General features: G+C 61.5%; 2 protein-coding genes across 11 annotated transcripts; both read right to left on the bottom strand.

Annotated features, from left to right (window-relative positions):
* Nucleotides 1–1,125: 1,125 nt before the first annotated feature.
* Fam174c (family with sequence similarity 174 member C) lies at nt 1,126–5,155 on the bottom strand. Of its 2 annotated transcripts, none has more exons than XM_047531245.1 (5): nt 4,763–5,155; nt 4,248–4,354; nt 3,632–3,920; nt 2,266–2,385; nt 1,126–1,502 (listed from the first exon to the last, which is right to left on the bottom strand). In XM_047531245.1, coding segments are annotated over exons 3-5 (375 nt in total). In that variant the 5' UTR covers nt 3,886–3,920; nt 4,248–4,354; nt 4,763–5,155; the 3' UTR covers nt 1,126–1,501. The 2 variants fall into 2 exon arrangements, with proteins under 2 accessions (XP_047387201.1, XP_047387200.1); XM_047531244.1 differs by having other exon boundaries at nt 3,632–3,917.
* Cirbp (cold inducible RNA binding protein) lies at nt 2,276–16,072 on the bottom strand. Of its 9 annotated transcripts, none has more exons than XR_007105790.1 (8): nt 8,834–8,983; nt 7,613–7,721; nt 7,409–7,515; nt 7,158–7,296; nt 6,984–7,065; nt 6,491–6,561; nt 4,179–4,354; nt 2,276–2,385 (listed from the first exon to the last, which is right to left on the bottom strand). XR_007105790.1 is itself a non-coding variant. In XM_047531242.1 (8 exons), the coding sequence occupies exons 3-8, from the start codon at nt 7,713–7,715 to the stop codon at nt 6,116–6,118; spliced, it is 519 nt and encodes a 172-aa protein (XP_047387198.1). In that variant the 5' UTR covers nt 7,716–7,721; nt 12,280–12,335; nt 12,589–14,433; the 3' UTR covers nt 5,303–6,115. The 9 variants fall into 9 exon arrangements, 7 of the variants coding, with proteins under 7 accessions (XP_047387198.1, XP_047387199.1, XP_047387197.1 ...); XR_007105791.1 differs by having other exon boundaries at nt 2,350–2,385; nt 4,248–4,354; XM_047531242.1 differs by lacking the exons at nt 2,276–2,385; nt 4,179–4,354; nt 8,834–8,983 and adding exons at nt 5,303–6,132; nt 12,280–12,335; nt 12,589–14,433.
* Nucleotides 16,073–17,841: the final 1,769 nt, after the last annotated feature.

The raw sequence follows: 17,841 nt of genomic DNA, 5'->3' as shown, positions 1-17,841 counted from the left end.
CGGCAGTGCTGGGAGCCCTTCCTTGCTCGCACATGCGCTGCAGGCCGAGGGGACCCAGACCCTTCCGTCTGGCACTGCAGGCCCCTCTCCTGGCTTTTAGCCGCGGATAACTCCCAGCTAATAGTGCATTAACCTTGGCGGGGGCTGCCAATTACTCCACACTAATGCTGGGGGTGGAGGCTGACGGGCTGACAGGCACAGGGACGAGACAGGCGGTGCTCACCCTCCACCCGGCAGGGGAGGAAGCAGGCGGGGGTGGGGGTGGTGTTCCCAGCTCCGGATGGCAGAGCTGGGTCTCTCCTGACCTCATTAGAGTAATTAATGTGCCTTTTGAAGCTGGAGAAATGCTCAGAGCTCTGGGAGAGGGGTGCAGATCACAGGGTGGGGGGCCAGGACAGACTTCACGCCTGTTAAAAACATGTCCCATGGGGTCTTACAGAGAGAGACAAGTCGAGCACAGTGAAGGAACAGTTGTGGAGACAAGGGCACAGGGCTCCGAGCCAGACCCACGCAGACGTGAAGCAGTAGCCAGGGCCTGCCCAAGACTCCCGACTGTGTCAGGTCCTCCCTGGTGCTCTGGCCTCCCCCACCTTCCCTGGAGCCCACTCTTTGGAAGAACAGGTTGGGGGTGCAGTCAGGGAGGGCTTTCTGGGGGTAGTGGCTGAAGCTGGGCAGGGAGGGATCGGGCAGGCAAGCAGGGTCAGCACAGGGAAGAAGATGGGAAGGACAGGGGATGCTTCTGTGTATCCCAGTAGTGGACTGAGGAGAGGGCTCAGGAACAGGTGGGAGAAATGGCCCCACAGGACCTACTTCCTGGTGTAAAAGTTCTGCCCCTGGGAAGCCAGGGGGTAGCTGATTAGCACAAGGCTGCCACCTGGTGGCAATTCCTTGTCACATGTGGAAGGGACTTTAGCCAGCTGATGAGGAGGGGCCTCAGGCGGCTGGGCCACCACACTAAGCCAGGACTCCTCTGGAACTGCCCCACGGAGTTGGCGGGCCGAGATGCAAGGCTCCTGACCCAGGTTAAAGGCAGCACTGCTGAGGGGATCCTGCAGCAGAGACCCCCCACCTTTCGCCCGAGGCACCTGGGTACCAAAGCCTGGAGTCAAGGCAGGGTGGACGCCAGACACACAGCCAATGCCTCCTTTATTGTCCCCAGCCCAGCAGAAAGGTGCTGAGACTGCCCCTCAGTCCATCTGCCACCAGGCCTCAGTGCAGGGCTGCCACATCTCCATGCAGGAAGGGGAGTGGCACAAGTCAAGCTGGGGACTTCACGAGTCCCAGGTGGCTGCTGGGTCCCTGGGCTTCAACATACTTCCCTTTGCCAGGCTAGGGCAGCATCTGGGGAGGGGAGGCCCGGTCTTCCAGGCTGGGATGGAGGCGGCTTTGGACAGGCTGCACAGGCTCCCACCAGAGTGCTGGGAAGCACCAAAGCCTGAGGACAGCTGGCCCGTCTCTCCACCTTCCCCGTGGCCCATCAGAACGCCTGCCTCCTTCGGCATCTGGAAAGAGGATGAGAGCCAGGTGAGGAGCGCTGTGCTCACCAGGGGCACCCTCCCCAACGCCCCCTTGTGAGAAGGGAGTCCTCCAGGAGAGGGAGGTGGAGGAGACCGCAGAGGGGCGGCCGAGCTGAAGCCTGCTTCCTTCGAGGTGTCTAGAAGCAGAACCATGCTCCACGGCTGCTGTCCACTGGTCTCCTAATCTCTATGCCTGTCCAATCCCAGCAGGAGGGGTCCCCACAGCAGCCAGGTCAGTGTACACGTCGCTCGCCCCTGCTCAGAACCTGCTGAGCCCTCAGAACCCTCACCTCAGCCCAGCAGTACTCCCTCCTGACTCTAGGGCTTTGCCCCCTGTTCCCTCTGCCCGGAACGGTCTTCCAGGACTGGTCCTGTTACATGCTGCCCTGGAGCCTGCCACAGCCCTCCCTCTTCCACACCCTTGGGTCCTCCACCTGGAATGCTGACCATATTCAACAGGGTAGGATGGTGAGCAAGTGTGGCAGTCGTCCCCCCACCCCCCGCCCCACTTTTTTTCTTTGCCGTGCAGGAAATGGAGCCTGGGGCCTGGTGCATGCCACCACCCAGGCACATCCCCAATCCTCTCTTTCCCATCTTAAACAAACGGGAAACGGCTAAGCATCAATGTCAAGTGACTACACCAATGGCCCCATGGGCTTGCTGCACACCCTAGTCTTGTTCTTCCCCGAGTCTCCAGCTCAGCCAGGCCCTGACTGAGGTCCCTGGAAGCAAGGGGGGGCTTCCCTACCATCTCAGGTTCCTTGTCTCAAAGACCGTCTCCTCATCGCCACTGTCCAGTGAGCCCACCTCGGTGGGGTCCTCGGTGTTGGCCAGGAGCCCATACCTTCTCCGTTGTGGTTTCTTCAACCTGCACATAGTCCAGACACACTCACAGACTGTCTCTGATACCCTGTCCTCTCCCTTCATCCGGCCCAGGGCCCTCAGCTGTTGTGCCCATTCCTACCCCAGAGCCCTGCTGCACCCCCAATCATGGCTGTTTCCTTCACGTTCTATAAGCCATAAGGATTATTAATTGCTTTTGTGGAGCTGGACCTGGAGGCACAAGCCTGTCATCCCAATGGAGGCAGGAGGATTCCAAGTTCCAGTCCTGCCTGGGCAACTCAGACACTGTCTCAAAATTTAAATAAGGGTTGGCGTGCAGCTCTACTGTAAAGCACCCCTGGGTTCAATCCTTCCTATGGGGAAAATAAAAACTGTCACTGCAGTAACAGCAAGTAGACACATTCCTTGGCCCATCCACCTCCCCTGTGCCTAGACCTCAAAAGGAAGATGCTGTCTGGTTCCCACTTTACTGACGGAAAGAGTCCCAGAGCAGAGCAGAGTTTGCCGGTGCCCTGAATGGAGGACTGTCTCAGGCCCAAGACCCTGCCTGCCAGTGGCCATACCAGGGGAATGGAGAGACAGGTATAATGCATGGGCATCCAAGATAGGATCGGGAAGTGAAGGCTCTCCACCAAGAACTACAAGACTTTGCTTGGATGATGACCAGAAGCAGCATCACCACTGATGTGACAGGGGCCCTTCCAGACATCAATTCCGGATTAACCAAAGAGATTAGGGGTCTAGAGGTGGCCTGGGCCATTACACAAGAGAAACAAGGGCCACAGGGGAAAGAGCAGGCGCACCTCACCTCTCTAGAGGAAAGCAATCAGGAGGACCCGGAATAAAGAGGTGGGCTACACCGGGGTGAGGAGAGCAAGAGGACTTAACTAGGCTTCGACCAACAACACAGTCACAGGCCGGTTGTAGCAGGCGCACGAGGCAGCAGGAGCCTGGGGGCCTAGAGAGTCTCAGCGCTGTGCCAAGAGCAAGAGAGTAAAACCGGGCGGGACGCTCAGAGCCATGAAAGAGTGCGAGAACAGATAAGCCATCTCTTGGTGTCCACCAGGGCAGGAGGGACCCTGCAGGCCTCAGTCATGCCATATGCCCAAAGAGCAGCATCTACCCCGTACTACACTGCGCAGGCAAAAGCAACCAAAACCGGAGTCCAACTGTGGGCGAGCCACGTGGCAGCACGGCCCCGCCCCCACACGTGGCATATGCCAATTGGCATCGGCAGGGAGGGCAGCAGCAACAGCTTCCGCCTGACGAACCTGAATGCCCGGATGAGGAAGTAGAGCGCCGCCAAGCCACAGAAGCCCGTGAGCACGTAGAAGGAGCGCAGCAGCGGCGAGCCCTGCGCGCCTGGAGGCCACGCATGCGTGCTGTTGTGCGGCGCGCTCGTCTGGCTCCCATTCGTCGTGGCGGGCTGCGGCGAGGCCGCGGCCTGTGACTGCGCGCTCTCCTCGGCCCAGCAAAGCAGCGCTGGCAGCAGCAGCAGCAGCGGCGGCGGCACGCACGGCCCCATGGCCCGGCGGAAGCGGTGGTGGTGCCCCGCCCCTGCTAAAGGCTGCCACTCAGGCCTACGGGGCGGTGCCGGCCTATAGCCGGCGGGGGGCGGGTCGCGCGACCGGAAGTGGCCTTTGGGCCGCCCGTGTTACCCACAGTGCCCCGCGCCCACGCCTCCCAGCCGCCCCGCCCGCCCGTGCGCACGCGGGGCCCCCCCACCTCCCCCGTGCCGCACCCCGAAGCAGACACAGCTTTCTGGGTGACACACGCCCTTTATTCAGACCCGTGCCCAGCTCTTGGTCCTGCACTAACCGCAGCCCGCGGCGAAGCTCTGACCCGCAGGGCCCGCGGGAAGCCCCCGGTCAGCTCCGGGGAACTTACGGCGACGAGCCGGGAGGCGGGCAGCTGGCCTCACTGTCCTTCAGGTGTGGCCCTCCAGGCGGCGACCCGAGGTCATCGCTGCTGCGTCCTCGCGGGCCGCCTTCACCCTGCCAAAGCAAAGGAGCGTTAGGGCCGCGTCCTGGGGAGGGCTGCTGCCCCTCCCGGCCGCCCCTGCAACCTCTACCGGGCCGGCCCGCGCCTCTCCAGGCAGGGCCGCAGTCAGCTGCCCGCGCGGGCCCGGCTGCTCCGAGTCCGGTGCGGCCCGGAGCCCGCAAGGCTGGCAGCAAAAATCCGAAAGGCCCCGGGGTGCGCCGTGGTCTCCAGTCCTGCCTAGGGTCGCACCTAGAGCGCGGCCTGCCCACACGGCTCAGGCCCACGACCAGGCCCGACTTCGGTTCCAGCTTGACTTAAAACAAAACGGAAAACCAAAAAGCAGCCACAGGGCCACTGCCCAGGCGCACGGCCACTTCCGAGCGCGCTCTCAGGGAGGCGACGCGAGCGAGCGACGGCGTTACCTCCATCCCAGGCTGGCTCCCGAGGGCGCTAGCCAAGGGGGCAGCGTGGTCTCGGGGGCTCTGTTGGGCGCACAGCGTCTGTCCTCCGAGGGCCGCAGCTCCACAGGCTAGCAGAGGACGCTCCGGACTCGTGAGGCGCAGCAGCGCTGGCTAACCAGCCCGCTCTGGCGTCACCCGGGGCCCTGCTGGCCCTCTGCCCTGCTGCTGGGCCCGGCCGCCGGCCGGCCTCGCGTGCCCAGCGCTGGCTGCCCCTGCCGAGGTCCCGCCCCGAGTCCTCCGGCTGCCGTCGCCAGAGCCTCGGGGCCGCCCTGCCGCCTGCGCCCCTCCCGGCACCCACCTGGCTCTCCTAAGGGGAGGCGGCACCGGCTGTCCACAGGCGCGGCCTGTGTCCCTTTGCCCTGCCTTCCTCCTCTAGCTCTTCGGGCCTCCGCTAGGGCCGCAGACCTAGGGCTCCAGCTGCCCTGTGCTCGCCCAGGTCTGCCTGCCAGAGCCGCAGCACAGCGTGTGGTGTGCAATGAAAGGGAAATTGTCAGAGCAAGGTTCGTTTCACACGGTCTTTTAATCGGCTTCGTGAAGCCAGAGAAAACTGCGTACAAGAGTTCCTTAGCCACTGCGAGTACAACATCACGAGGACGCGCGTCTTCAGTAAAAAAGGGCAAGATCAACAAGGTCGTCACGCACCTCTGCGGGGACGGCTGCACGTCTATGTGGGCGCCCGCACGGTGGGCGTGCGGGCGGCCCTACCCCGCTACACTCAGAACGTCACACAGAGGTGGAAAAGCCACAGCTTGCTCAGCTTCCGACAGAGAGCGGATTGAGTCCATGTGATCTCAGAGAAGTGATGGGGCACCCAACTTTGCTGGGTGACCCCCACTAAAAAGAAACAAAAAAAGCAACACAACCAAGAAAAACAAAAAAATCCAGAACCAAAAAATCCAGTAACCAACAACCCACACGACAGGGCCGGGGGTGGCTCAGTGGTAGAGCGCTCGCCTTGCATGCATGAGGCCCTGGGCTCCAACCCCAGCACTGCAAAAACAAAAACCACACAGCCCCCGACAAGAGTTCTTTAAAAACCCATGGCTCATGGTAAAAAATAAAATCTGAAGTGCTTTTCAAAACGTTTTTAGAACCTTTAAAAACGGACAGCGCTTCCTTAAAAAGGTACGTCTAGTAATGAGGCCATCTTGGGGGTCAGAAGCAGTCAGGCTGGGTTGACAAGATCAGAACTGAAATGACTACAAAAGTGGGCATACAAGGAGGTGTGTTCACTACACATTAACGGTTCAGCGAAGCTCCCAAAATCTTTAAATACACAGCCATTGGAAGGACGATCTTGAGCAGGAAGGATTTTTACTCGTTGTGTGTAGCTGAGGACAAGAAGCAGGCACAGTGTAAAGGCGCTGAAGCACGCGGCAGATGCATCCACTCCCATCCAGACCGGAGGGCACAGCCGGCCTTGGGAGCAACCACCCCCCAGCGCTGAGGGAGGGAGGCCGCAGCGGCACATGCACCTATGCTGGACTGCGCGGCTCCCGCGCACTCCCTCTCCTCGGTCACTGACTTGGTTTTTGTGCTCTACAGTAGGAATGGCTGAAAGGACAGATCTGTTCCTTACAGGCAAGCAGAGTGACAAGGTCTGAGCATGGAGCCTAAGATGGAGGGCGCCAGGGTTCACTGAGCTCCCACCACAGTCACGGAGTGTGGCGCCCTTGGAGCTGGACTTACCGTAACTGTCATAGCTGTCTCTGTAGGACCCGCCCGAGCTCCGGTCACCGTAGCCACCACCCTGACTCCGACTGTGGGAGAGACATACGTGGGTGCTAAAGGACACCTGCCTGCTGAAGTTCAAGCCTATACCAGTTGGAGCTCCAGATTCCAAACCAGCTGCCCACAACAGGAAAAGCGGGCAAACTTGGTTAATGTCAAAGGGCCACCTCAGGGCTGAGGCTAGTGCTTGCCTTGCTCTGGGTTCCATCACAAGCACCAAAAAAATGAAGGAACAAAAAACCCCCACCAGCCATACACTCTGGGCCCTTCCACTCCCATAAAAAAATCAGAACACCCCCTCCACTCCTGCTTCTATCACTTCCTCACCCCTCCTGTCTACCAGCCTGTCGGCTGTTACCATGCCAGCTGGAGAGCCCCCTCCCCAGGACCAGCCCTGGACAGAAGCATTCCACAGCTTCCCTTAAGCCTGCCTGGCTCTGCACCTTCTCACCTGCTGTAGTAGTCTCTGGAGCCTCCATAGCCCCCACTCCGGGACTCAAACCTGCCACCCCCATAGCCTCGGTCCCCTCCCCCTGAAAAAGACAAAGAGAATCAAGAAGAGGATTAAGAGTTGGATCATACCAGCAGCAACTCCACTGTGCCCCCAAGCCCTCAAGACACTCACCTCTGGAGAACCCACGGCCCCGGCTCCGGCCTCCACGAAAGAAGCCCCGGCCTCCAGTAGAGCCACCTCGGTACCCTCGGGATCGGTTGTCAGATGACTTGCCAGCCTGGTCAACTCGGATCTGTCGCCCATCCACAGACTGGAGAGCAGAGGTCAGCACATGTCAACCACTGTGCCTGTGTGTCCTTAGGAAGTAGAAGTCACGCTCAGCATCCACAGACCCTTGGCAACCCAGAGAAGCCAACCCTCACCTTCCCATTCATGGCCATCATGGCGTCCTTGGCATCATCGATGTTCTCAAACGTGACAAAACCAAAGCCTCGTGATCGCTGGGTCTCCCTGTCTTTCACCACCACCACTGGGTAGGAGAGAAACGGTGGTCAGAACGCAGCCACCCCACAGGCAGAAGTGAGGCAGACCCAGCCCCACTAGCCACCATCCAGGCCCAGACTTACCTTCGGAGATCTGTCCGTATTTTGAGAAGACCTGCTCCAGGGACTGCTCGTTGGTGTCAAAACTGAGCCCTCCCACGAAAAGTTTGCCTTCGTCGGATGCCATGGTGGCCTGTGGCAAACACCACTGAAATCTTTAAGGAGCTTCCTCTCACCAACTCCCCTTTCCTTTCTTACAACTGGCACGCGCTCCTCGGGGCAACACCGGAGAACCATTTCTCTGCTCTCCTTATCTCACGCCCGCCGCGGGCTTCTTCATACAAAATAGCTCTCGGGTGCTCTGCGCGCGTCCAGCTCCACCCCGCCAGACTGGAGGCTCCACGAGGGCGGGCCGCTCAGGTCTCCCCGCCCCCGGCGCCGGCCGGCCGGGGCGAGCGGCCCTCCCACCGTGCGGGGCAGGACTGCGCGGTTTCGCCCCGCGCACGCGGGGAGGGGGACGAACTCCTACGCTCACCACTGTTTGTCTACCGACTGAGGGGCTGGGCGGGAAGGTGCTTTCGACCACTGTAAAAGGCCCCGAGGTGCCGTCACGGAGGCCGCCCCGCGCTGGGGCGGAGTCTCGGCTGTGACGGGCGCGGGCACTTGAGGGATGCGGCCACTGAGGGGGCGGGGCATGTCGACTTGGACAAAGCATTTATTGGCTGGGGACGACCACTGCCCAACGGGCCGGAAAGGAGGAGCGGGACACACTTGGAGGCCGCGCACCGGGGCTGTCGCCTCACGTACACACTGAGCCCGCCGTGCCAGGCCTTGCGAGGGCGTCCTTTCCAATGTGCTACCACAATGGGGAGAGGGAAACTGAGGCTCGGGAAGCCGGAGCGACGGGGCGCGCGCCGCCCCGCCCCGCCGCCCAGGACGGGCCTCCACGCGCCCCGTGGCCCCGCCCCCACTCAGGCCCGGCGCATGCGCCGCGCGCACGCCCTGCGCCACTCCATCCGGGCACTCGGCGCTCCCGCCATTTCGCTGGCGCAGCCTTGAGCTCGCGGCCGCCATTTTGAGCAGGGCCCGCAATGCCGGCGGCCCGGGACTCGGGGGAAACTCCCTCAGGCCGACGCTGGACCCGGTCTCCCGCTGCCCCTTGCCGCCGGCGGGACGAACTCCACCCCGGGCCCGCCCCGGCACCGCCCCCTCCCAGGGGCGTGCCGCCGCGGCCCCGCTTCGCCTGGGCGTCGCAGGCCGCCCACCGCCCGGGCCCCTCGGAGTCGGTGCCGCCAGGGCCCTCACCGCTGAGCCGGGCAGGTCCCTGACGCGAGCGGGAAGACGGCACACCACACCGACCCGAGCCTCCTAACGCGCGAGTGAGGGGGGGTCGCCCCGTGCCTGGCCTCATATATGCTGCCGCCGGGCCCCGCCCCCCTCAACCCGCCCCTTGCGCCGTGTCAGCCAATCCGAGGCTTCCGAAACTGCGGCTGCGCCACATATTCATGAGCTGGGGGCGGGGCATGCATCGGCCCCTCCCCCTCCTGATCGCTGGCATTGGGAGTCCCGATTGGCCGTAATGTTCCCAGTCCGCAGTCCCCCGCCCTTGTGCGCGGGGGCGTGGTCGGGGTAGTGGGGCAGGACTGACCCACTTCGGTGTGCCTGGAACCCGGTCCTGTGGCGAGGAACAAAGGACCTCCAGCCGCTGCCTGCAGGGGTCTCCCGCTTCATGGCACCCTCCCCCTCGTATCGCTCCATACTCAACCTATTGACCTCATCCAGATGTCCATAACTGTCCGAGCCCTGGCCTTCAAATACCCGACTTGCTCTTACTCCTGGCATCAATCCTGATATGCTTGCCAATATCGCTGATAGTCCCTGACTCCCAGAACCCCAACGCTCCTGAATGCACCGCTTCATGCGATCAAACGCAACGCCCGCCCAAACCCCAACACCAACAGCCGCATTTGCGAACCCCAAAATTCCCCACAATCCCAGTTTTTCCACCATCCAACACTTTGGGACACCCCAGTTCAGTTGGCCCACAAACCCCTACCACATCCGCACCTCACTCCCCCAACCGCTGGCATGTGCGTCACCTGCACACCCCCATCCCAACACCCACCTGACCCGTCATTTGTCCATTCCACCTCTACCTGACATATCGACACCCACAGGCAAGTGGCTCCACCATGCAGTCCCCAGTGTACACAACGTCCAGCTCTGCCCTTGGCCTCCCTGCTGCCAGCATGCACCCCAGCCCTAGCCATCTTGTGGGTCTCTACACCCACAACCCCTGACCACCCACCCCAAAGTCAGGGTTCTCTCTGCTTTGTCACCCATGTCTTGTCCTTTAGATGGCATTCTTAACATGGTTCTTGGGTGTCCCAAGAGCACCTCTGTGATTAGAAAACCGAGTTTGCAAAGGCCCTTACATCTAAGGCTGCTTCTGGGGCCGGGGGGTGAGGTGGGGGCTATTATGGCCCGCTTAGCTCATTCTACCTCCAGCCCCCCTAGTCGAAGAAGCTTGTAAACCCTTCCCTGTGTGCCCAGGCCCTTAGACCCACACTACAGCTCCTCCCCCAGAAAGTCTTGAAAAGTAGTCTCTCTGCAGACAAGAGAAACTGAGGAAGAAGTCCCAGCCCCACTCCAGGCCTCAGACTCCCTTTCACCCTCAAGCAGGTCAAGATGACCCAGCTGCCTCCAGTGACAAGGCCACCGGGACCCTCAGCGGGCTCAAGGACCCCTTCCCCAGGCGGCGGCTGCATGACTCACGGCGCCCGCTCTGCCCCCCTCTCCCGTCAGCAGCAGCCTGCTGCTGCGTCAGCCACTCACGCAGGGCGGTTATTATAAGGAGCAGAGAGACATCAGCACTCTGCTCTCCTGGCGGTGCAAAGGGGGTCCACCCACGCCCCCTGGAGCCTAGATCGCCGCCACGCCCAGCCCCGGAGCCATTCAGGCCCGCCCTTTCTGATCTGAATCCCAGGCCCGGGAATTCTTGTCCCAGAGATTCCCAGGGATAGGAGGTGTCGCCGTAGTCACAGTTCCGGGATCGTTCTGGCCCCCCACATTGCCTCTAGTTCTGAGTCCCTGCTTCCTCCTGGTTTTGTGAGGAGCCTTGTGTTCATTCACTCATTCTGCCAGCACCCAGTTATTAAGTTTACTAGGAGCAGTCCCCGCGAGTACCCACAGCGATCCGGGGTCCTCAGTAAGGTGTGGACGCGAAACCGCGGGTTGCTGTCCACTGCGCATCTGCCCCTCCACTGTGTGCTTGAGGCTCAGGTGTTACCTGTCTCTGCACCTGTGTCTCTGTGCTGACCTGCGCCTGCGTGTACGTGCGTCTCAGCGTGTCACCCTGACTCACTAACCTCATGTGGGGCGTACACGGGATGAGGACCCCTTCTCACTCCGAAGGCCGCCCCTGCATAAGGGCCTGGAAGCCGGGCGCGCTGCCCGGCGCCGACACATGGGGGCGCCGCAGCCTTGCTCTCGTCCTGGTCGAAGCCCTCTGCGTCCAGCCCCCGGGTCCCGCCCCTCGGGGCATTCGCCAGCTGCGTGGCCTAGCGTGGGGTGTCGGGTCCTTCTGCTGCTCCCATCGCTCCCGGTCAGGGTGGCCAACCCACAGGGCGAGTACCTCCCCGGCGTGGGGACCTCAGAGCCCCGCTACCTGCCCCAGCTCGTCCCACGACTTTGCGGGGCTGAAGTGGTGTTGCTATTCCTGGCCAGGCGTTTGGGATTAGCCCCAGCCCATCGAGGATGAGGACGCGACCCAGAGTCTATCCATCTCTGCGCCCGCCGTCGGCTTTTTCACAGACCTGCCCTTCCCCAACCAGAGGTCTCCGAGGGGGCGCCCTTCGGGGGATCCCCGGACGGTTCGCCCACCAGGGCTGGCAGCCCCACCCTCCCTCAGCCAGGCGTCACTATATAGGTGAGGGCAGGGCCGCTTCCCTCCCGTGCCGCCCATTCCGCCCTCCCCGCGGGGTCGGGCCCGCCGGACGCTGGGTCCTTTCCCGACTCCAGCTAATGACCGGGCGGGAGGCGGTAATGAGCGTCTCGACCAAGGACGGGAGTGGCCGGGGATGAAAGGCTTGTAGTGGGGGGGGGGGGTACCCCAGGGCCGCGTAATTACCGCCCCCTCCGGGACAGGAGGGGGCCGGGATGGTACACCTGGCGGCTGCCAGGCGGGGGCGCAAAAGTGGGGCCGTCCTGGCAGACTCCTCACCCAGCTGGCCCCAATCCTCGGGGCCAGAGCCAGGGTGGGGGATGCGCAGACTGCGTGCTTGTTGCCAGGTGTGCCGCACATGTGTGCTTGTGGGCCTAGGACTCGTGGGCACAGAGATGGAGAAACAAGGATTACTAGGGACCCAGGTTCGTGTGGATCAGAAAGTGGGGCTGGGTTCAGGTGAACAGAGGCGTGGAGGTGTGCAAGGAGTGTGGCAGCCCAGCATTGCCAGGATGGGATCACGTTTGCCAGGCAGGCAAGCCTGTGTTCCACAACACACAGGAAGGGGTGCTGAGGCCAAAAAATGTATACACAATCCGGATGTGCATGTGGGAGCAGCCCAGGACACGAATGGGTATGCGTGACAAGGGTGGGCCGGGACCCACAGAGCATATGTACCCATGCCTAGTGCTGTGACTCATGTCCCTGGGTGGGCATTTAAGCTATGTGTCAGCAGCAGTAGGGGCAGCTTCAGAAGCCCAAAGTCCAGAGCAGAAAGGGTTAAATATTCCCCTTCCCCAGGACCTACCTGTACAGAGGGGGTTCTCTTCCCCAAGAGGTCCCCAGTGCCTGAGGTTCAGAGGTCTGCAACACAGGAAGGCCAAAGGGGGCTGCACCTTGTTCCTAGGAAGGGGTCTACATCCAGGGTGGGGCTGGGCCCAAGCTCCCTGTGACTCACCCCCTCCCCACAGGCCTGAGTCAGAGCCCAGGAATGTGCAGGCTGCTGGGTCACATCTGCTCCTGGTCAGGCCAGGCCAGAGAAGGCCATCCCAGCAGCGCAAAGGCTGGGCCCCAGCACACATATCCTGTGACACACCACACACACACTTATACTCACTGGGCACGAAGTCACACAGTCCCATGCACCTGGCACCCAGCAGTTCCCTCCTGGAGCTGCTATCTGCATACACATGTGACAGGCTGCACGTGAGATCCAGAGGACACCTGGTGATGGTGGTCAGGACAGAAGGCCCCGTGCCTGCTTTCCAGGTCACACCTGCTTGATCTTTCTCTATCCACTACACTTGCAGAGGCCAAGAAAGGGACCCTTGCCACTGAGGGGCAGACAGGTGGAAAGGGCAGAGGTTGAGAACACTGGGCAGGATGGGCAGTATCCTGTATTTGTGGGCATGCCACATGAGATGTCTGGGAAATGCCAAAGTCCCTGCACCAGCCAAGAAAACCCTGAAGCTGGCCTAGGTGCCTCACCCTGGGGAACTGGGGACATGCACAGTTTCTAAAACTGGGTAAAGGGATGGATGCTGATTGCCCACCTCCATGGACTCAGATGTTGCTTAGCAACAACCCCCATCCTCTAAAAGCCAGAGGATCAGGACCCCTCCATAGCTACTCACTATACCCCAGGGTCCCCTACCCAAGTCTGTGGCTCTACCCGCAGGGCATCATTTGTACACAGACTGCCTGTAAACCCAAAGGACACACAGCAGCCTCTGCCTGGGGCTGGGGATTTCTCTCCCGCAACAGTGGAGGAGGACAAGTGGAGATTCAGTTCTGTCCCCCACACCCTCAATCTGGGGAAGCTGAAGGGACTCACAGGCCGACCAAGCAGAAGAGCCACCCCTACATTCCGCAGTCCAAAGACACACAGCATTTGCCCGCCCCAGTGAGCGCGGAGGGCCCCATACAAGCAGATGCCTCAGGTGCTCAGGGAACATGTCCATGCACCCACAGATCAGCATCTCTCTCTCCAAGGTCACACACAACCAAAGGCCAGCTGTGTGGGCAGGTGGCACCCAGGCCCTCTCAGGGCCTGTGGGCCACTCCATCTGAGAAATGGACACTGGTAGTAGGGCCTCTGGGAACAGGGAGCTTGGGAAGCACCAGTCTTCTGTTGTTCTCTACCTTCATGTGGCTTCACAGAGCATTGTCCCTGAGTCAGTCTCCCTGTATCTCCAACAGTGACCAAAAGGCTGCTGGCTGAAGTCAGTCAGGGGACAGCTATGAACCCCCATGTATGTACACCTGTTTCTCACCCAGACGAGGGGACTGCAGTGGCCACAAGAGGGGTGGGCATCGATGGAGGGCCTAGGGCCTGCAGCTCGAGGCTAGTGGCCAGATATCGCTGGCCTTCCGCTCCACTGTGTTCCCGGGAGGGTGCTGCCTGTACTTGGGTTTTAAGGGAGGTCTTGGTCCCGGGAAGAGTGGGGGTACCTTCGTTTTGAAGGTCACACAGCTGATTGAAGGATTGTGGAGGAACCAGGGTGGGCCTGGGCAGGTTTTATGGGTGTGTGTGGGTGTTGGGTACTTGGAAGTCTAACAAACAGGTGGCACTCAATAAACACCCTTAGAGTGTGGAGGGATGTGCTGTGCACACCGGTCGGTGTGTCTAGTGGAGGGGCTGATGTGGGGTTGTTTGGGGGGGGGTTTGCTTATTGTCCCCCAGGGCTGAGTGTGGGCAGCGTCCCAAGTCCTGGGTGTGGGACGGTGCTTCGCGGTTGCAGCCAGCTGTCTCCTGCTGCCTGCGGGGTGGCCGCCTCCCTGGTGAGGCCCCGCCTACATTCCAGAGGGGTCGGGGTGCCCTCCGGCCCATCCACTGCAGACCTCTAACCCCAGCCAGAGCCTACTCCTCCGCCCCGCACCGCACCCGCACCGCGGCAGCAGCTGGCTCCAGGGAGGGGCGCGGGCGGGGGAGGAGGCTGGAATGTGCGCCGGGGGCGCGGGAGGGGGCCCGGTGGGGGCGGAAGCCGGGGCGGGGCCGGGGCGGGACGAAAATAGAGGGGGATGGAGACTGGGACAGAAATAGAGGCTGAGACCCTGGAAGACAAAAAGAAAGAGAAACGGGGGAGTGCGACAGAGCAAGAGGGGACCAGACACGCGAGGCGGGGAAGAGGCAACGCCAGGGAAACAGAGGCAGGTGGCAGCGGGTGGAGACCGCCCGGCCCAGCCCAGCCGTCAGGGTCCGGCTGCCGGCCCTCCCCCTGCGCTGGGCTGCTCACCTGCTCCCAGTGACACCGGAGAGGGCCAGTTCTCTGCCCTCCCAAGGCTGGGCAGCCGCGGGTGGGGTCCCAACGCCCTCGGCCGCGGGAGGTGGCTCCCCGACTTCAGCGTGGGAACTCCCATTCCCATGGCTCTGCAAAGGAGGGCGGTTCGCGCCAGGCCCTGTGGAGGCGGTGTCGGGAGCACCCTGAGTCCTGTCTCCAAGGTTTCTGCTTCCTGCACCCGCCCCGAGCCACCTCGACCAACCGTGGTCTTTGCCATCCCAAAATCTTGGAGCCAGCTCCAAATGCCCGTTCCACCACCCCCACGGTACTCAGGCCTCCGCCAGAAAGCCCTGACCCCCAGTGACCTCATACCCCACAGCTGCCTTCTCACTGGCAGAGCCCTGCCCACCTCTGAGGTCACCCCCTTAGCTGAGGCAGTCGGCCCCTCCTGTTTTGGCAGCCACAACGTCCCACCAGCCTCCCTCTTTACTCCTCCTCCCGGGCTAGCTCCCGAGGCCAGCCTGAGGCCAAAGCTTTTGGTTAACGTCCTTCCCACTTGGCAAATACCCACCCCGGTTCACTCTGACCGCAGCCTCTGTGAGTGGACGCCTGGTCAAAGCCAAAACTGAACCCAAGGCAGGGGGCAGCTGGCCCGGAATTTCCGTCCCCTGGGTCCCCAATCCTCCCGAGCAATTCCCAGCCTCTCAGCCAAGGGCTCAAACACAACGCAAGCAAACTTTTCCCCTCCCCAAGGCCTACGGCTCCCAGCAGCCTTTGTCAACCGCTTCCCTGTGAACCGGAACTCAAGCCACGCTGACGTTCCAGCTTTCCTGCCTCCACCTCTTGCAGGAAGATGCTACCAGGGTTCCCGCCTATCCCTTACTCTGGCCAAGCGTCTGTCCAGCCACCTCCTGGATGTCCTGGCCTGTTCCGGTCTTCTCGGGTCACAGACCTGGGGATACCCCTTCGGGTCCTTGCCAGCTGGACCTTTTCCTCCCACTTTTGCTTTTTCTTCACCAACGTGACTTCCCGAAATGTTCCTTCTTTCATGTTTCCAGGCCTTTGCACACACAATGCTCTCTACCCGGGGTACACCTTCCCTCTCCCTACCAACTCCTACTCCTTCGGCAAAGCCTCAACCCCAAAGTCCCTTCCTCCAGTGGTCTCCACTCCCTGAGCTCCGACTCTTCCCCCAGCCTGGGAGTTACAAGAGGACTGGTCGAAGGGGTCGGAACTGGAGAACACGATGAAGTAGAAAATGCCTGAGCACGAAAAGAAGAGTGCACGTGAGCGTGCCCATGCGGGAGGTCCACGTGCGGCGCCCTCAGGTACGCCCCCTCTTCCGTCCAGGCCCCACCGCAGCCGTCAGGCCTAGGCTGCATCTCCCGCCCCCAAGCTTGCGGGCACGCAGGAAGAAAGGAGGGGCGGCTGCGCCTCCTCGTTCGCGCTTGCGCATTCCTTCCAACTGGGCTGAAGTCCCGCCTCCAGGTGGCCACCTACGCTACTATTGGTCCCTGAAAATAAGCGAGCGGCGCCTCCACCAATGAGACTTCCCCGAGGGTGGGCGGGGCCTGGGCCTCCCAACGCGCAGACGGGGGCGGGCGCGCCCTCCCCGCAGTGACGTAAGGCTCCTTTCGCGGTACGTTGCCCTGGAAACCGCGTTTCCATCTCTGCGGGTTTCCGGGGGCCACCCCCTCCCATTCAGTTTTTTCCTCAATGGGGGAGAAAAGGGTGCAGAACCAACTCCGCCCCATGCGATCCCGGCGGCCCCTGCGTGTTTTGTGCCTCAGTTTACCTCTCCGTTCCTCCAACTCACACGTGGCTACCTCTTGCTCAACCGGGCCGAGCATCTCCCTGGGCAGGTGTGTGTAGGCGCTGAGGTCGCTCAGGGTGCACAGAGGGCTCGGGGGTAGGGGTGGGGGCTGGGTTTTTTTCTCTAGGACCCTTGGACCAGACCTGACCTCTCCCACGCCTTCCAGCAGTTTATTCCTCAGGCTCTCAGAATATAGCCAGACCTGAGCCTCCACCCCGAAGGCAGGCCCTGTCGCTCACTACCCAAGGCATGGCCTTGACCCCCCGGGGCCCCCAGGCTGGGGGAGTCAGCATGCTGCGGGGCAGTTCCTGGACTGTAGACCTGTCCCTGCCTTGCAAGGTACAGACAGCTCCTGTGACTCAGCAGGCCCTCATGGCATCCTCCTTCCTCATCCTCCCAGTCTGGGGCAGCAGGTGATGGCCTGGCTGACGCGCCTGACCCGTGGGGCGGGGTGCTCTTCCTCCGGCACCTCCACCCTCTGGCCTCCGACTTGGGCGTGGGGGTAAGAGGGCATTTCACCACGACCTTGAAGCCTGGAGGGATGGGCTGACAAGGCATTTGCCTTCCTGCTGTGGGTGTGGATTTGGGGACTGGGTGGTGGGAGAGCAGAAGGCCCAGGAAGGTGTCTTGGAGCAGAGCTGGGGAGGGCAGAGGCTGGGGCCAAGTGGAACTGGAGGGTAGGGAGTTACAGTTCAACAAGCTCCCCTAACCCTCCTGGCCAAGTGTTGTTTCTTGGACCTGTTTTCTCTATAAAGTGGGAGTATAACTACTTCTAATTTATAGTTTGCCATGTTTATTAAATGAGGAAATACATGTGAAAGGAGATTAAGTGTGGGATGATTGATCCCTCTGCCCAGCCCCTAAAGGTTTAAAGATGGAACCCCAGAGGACCATGGCTGGGCCACTGGGGAGCCAAGAGGGGCAGGCGGAAGGTCAAGGAGCGGTGGGAGGTGTACTCTGGGCAGTTCCTAGGGAGAGCATGTTCCTGGTAGGGCGGTTGGGGCTAGGGCCTAAAGGTCTGACCCGTGGCCATCAGGCTGGAATGCAGTACTAGGGTGTGGCTACAGTGGGCCATGAAGTCACCCAGGGCTAGGTGGGCCTGGAGACCTGGCCTGCTGCAACCTGGCTGCTTACCTAGGTGAGGATGGGGGTGTGAGAAACGGGCCCCCGGGGATGTGGGCCCACACTGATGTTTGTCCCTGGGCTGTCTGTGTGATGATCACCTTAGAGCGAGTGGTGAGACTCCAGGAAGAACAGGGAGTTTCTTGCAGGGCAGGAGCCACCTCCCACTCTCGTGTTCAGGGTCAAGATACTGACTCCCAAGTCGAGGTCCCAC

Source organism: Sciurus carolinensis, chromosome 17 (assembly GCF_902686445.1).
Source record: "Sciurus carolinensis chromosome 17, mSciCar1.2, whole genome shotgun sequence".
NCBI classification, from domain to species: Eukaryota; Metazoa; Chordata; class Mammalia; order Rodentia; family Sciuridae; genus Sciurus; species Sciurus carolinensis.
Note: the sequence above shows the minus strand (reverse complement) of the source record. Positions and strands in the feature narration are given on the sequence as shown.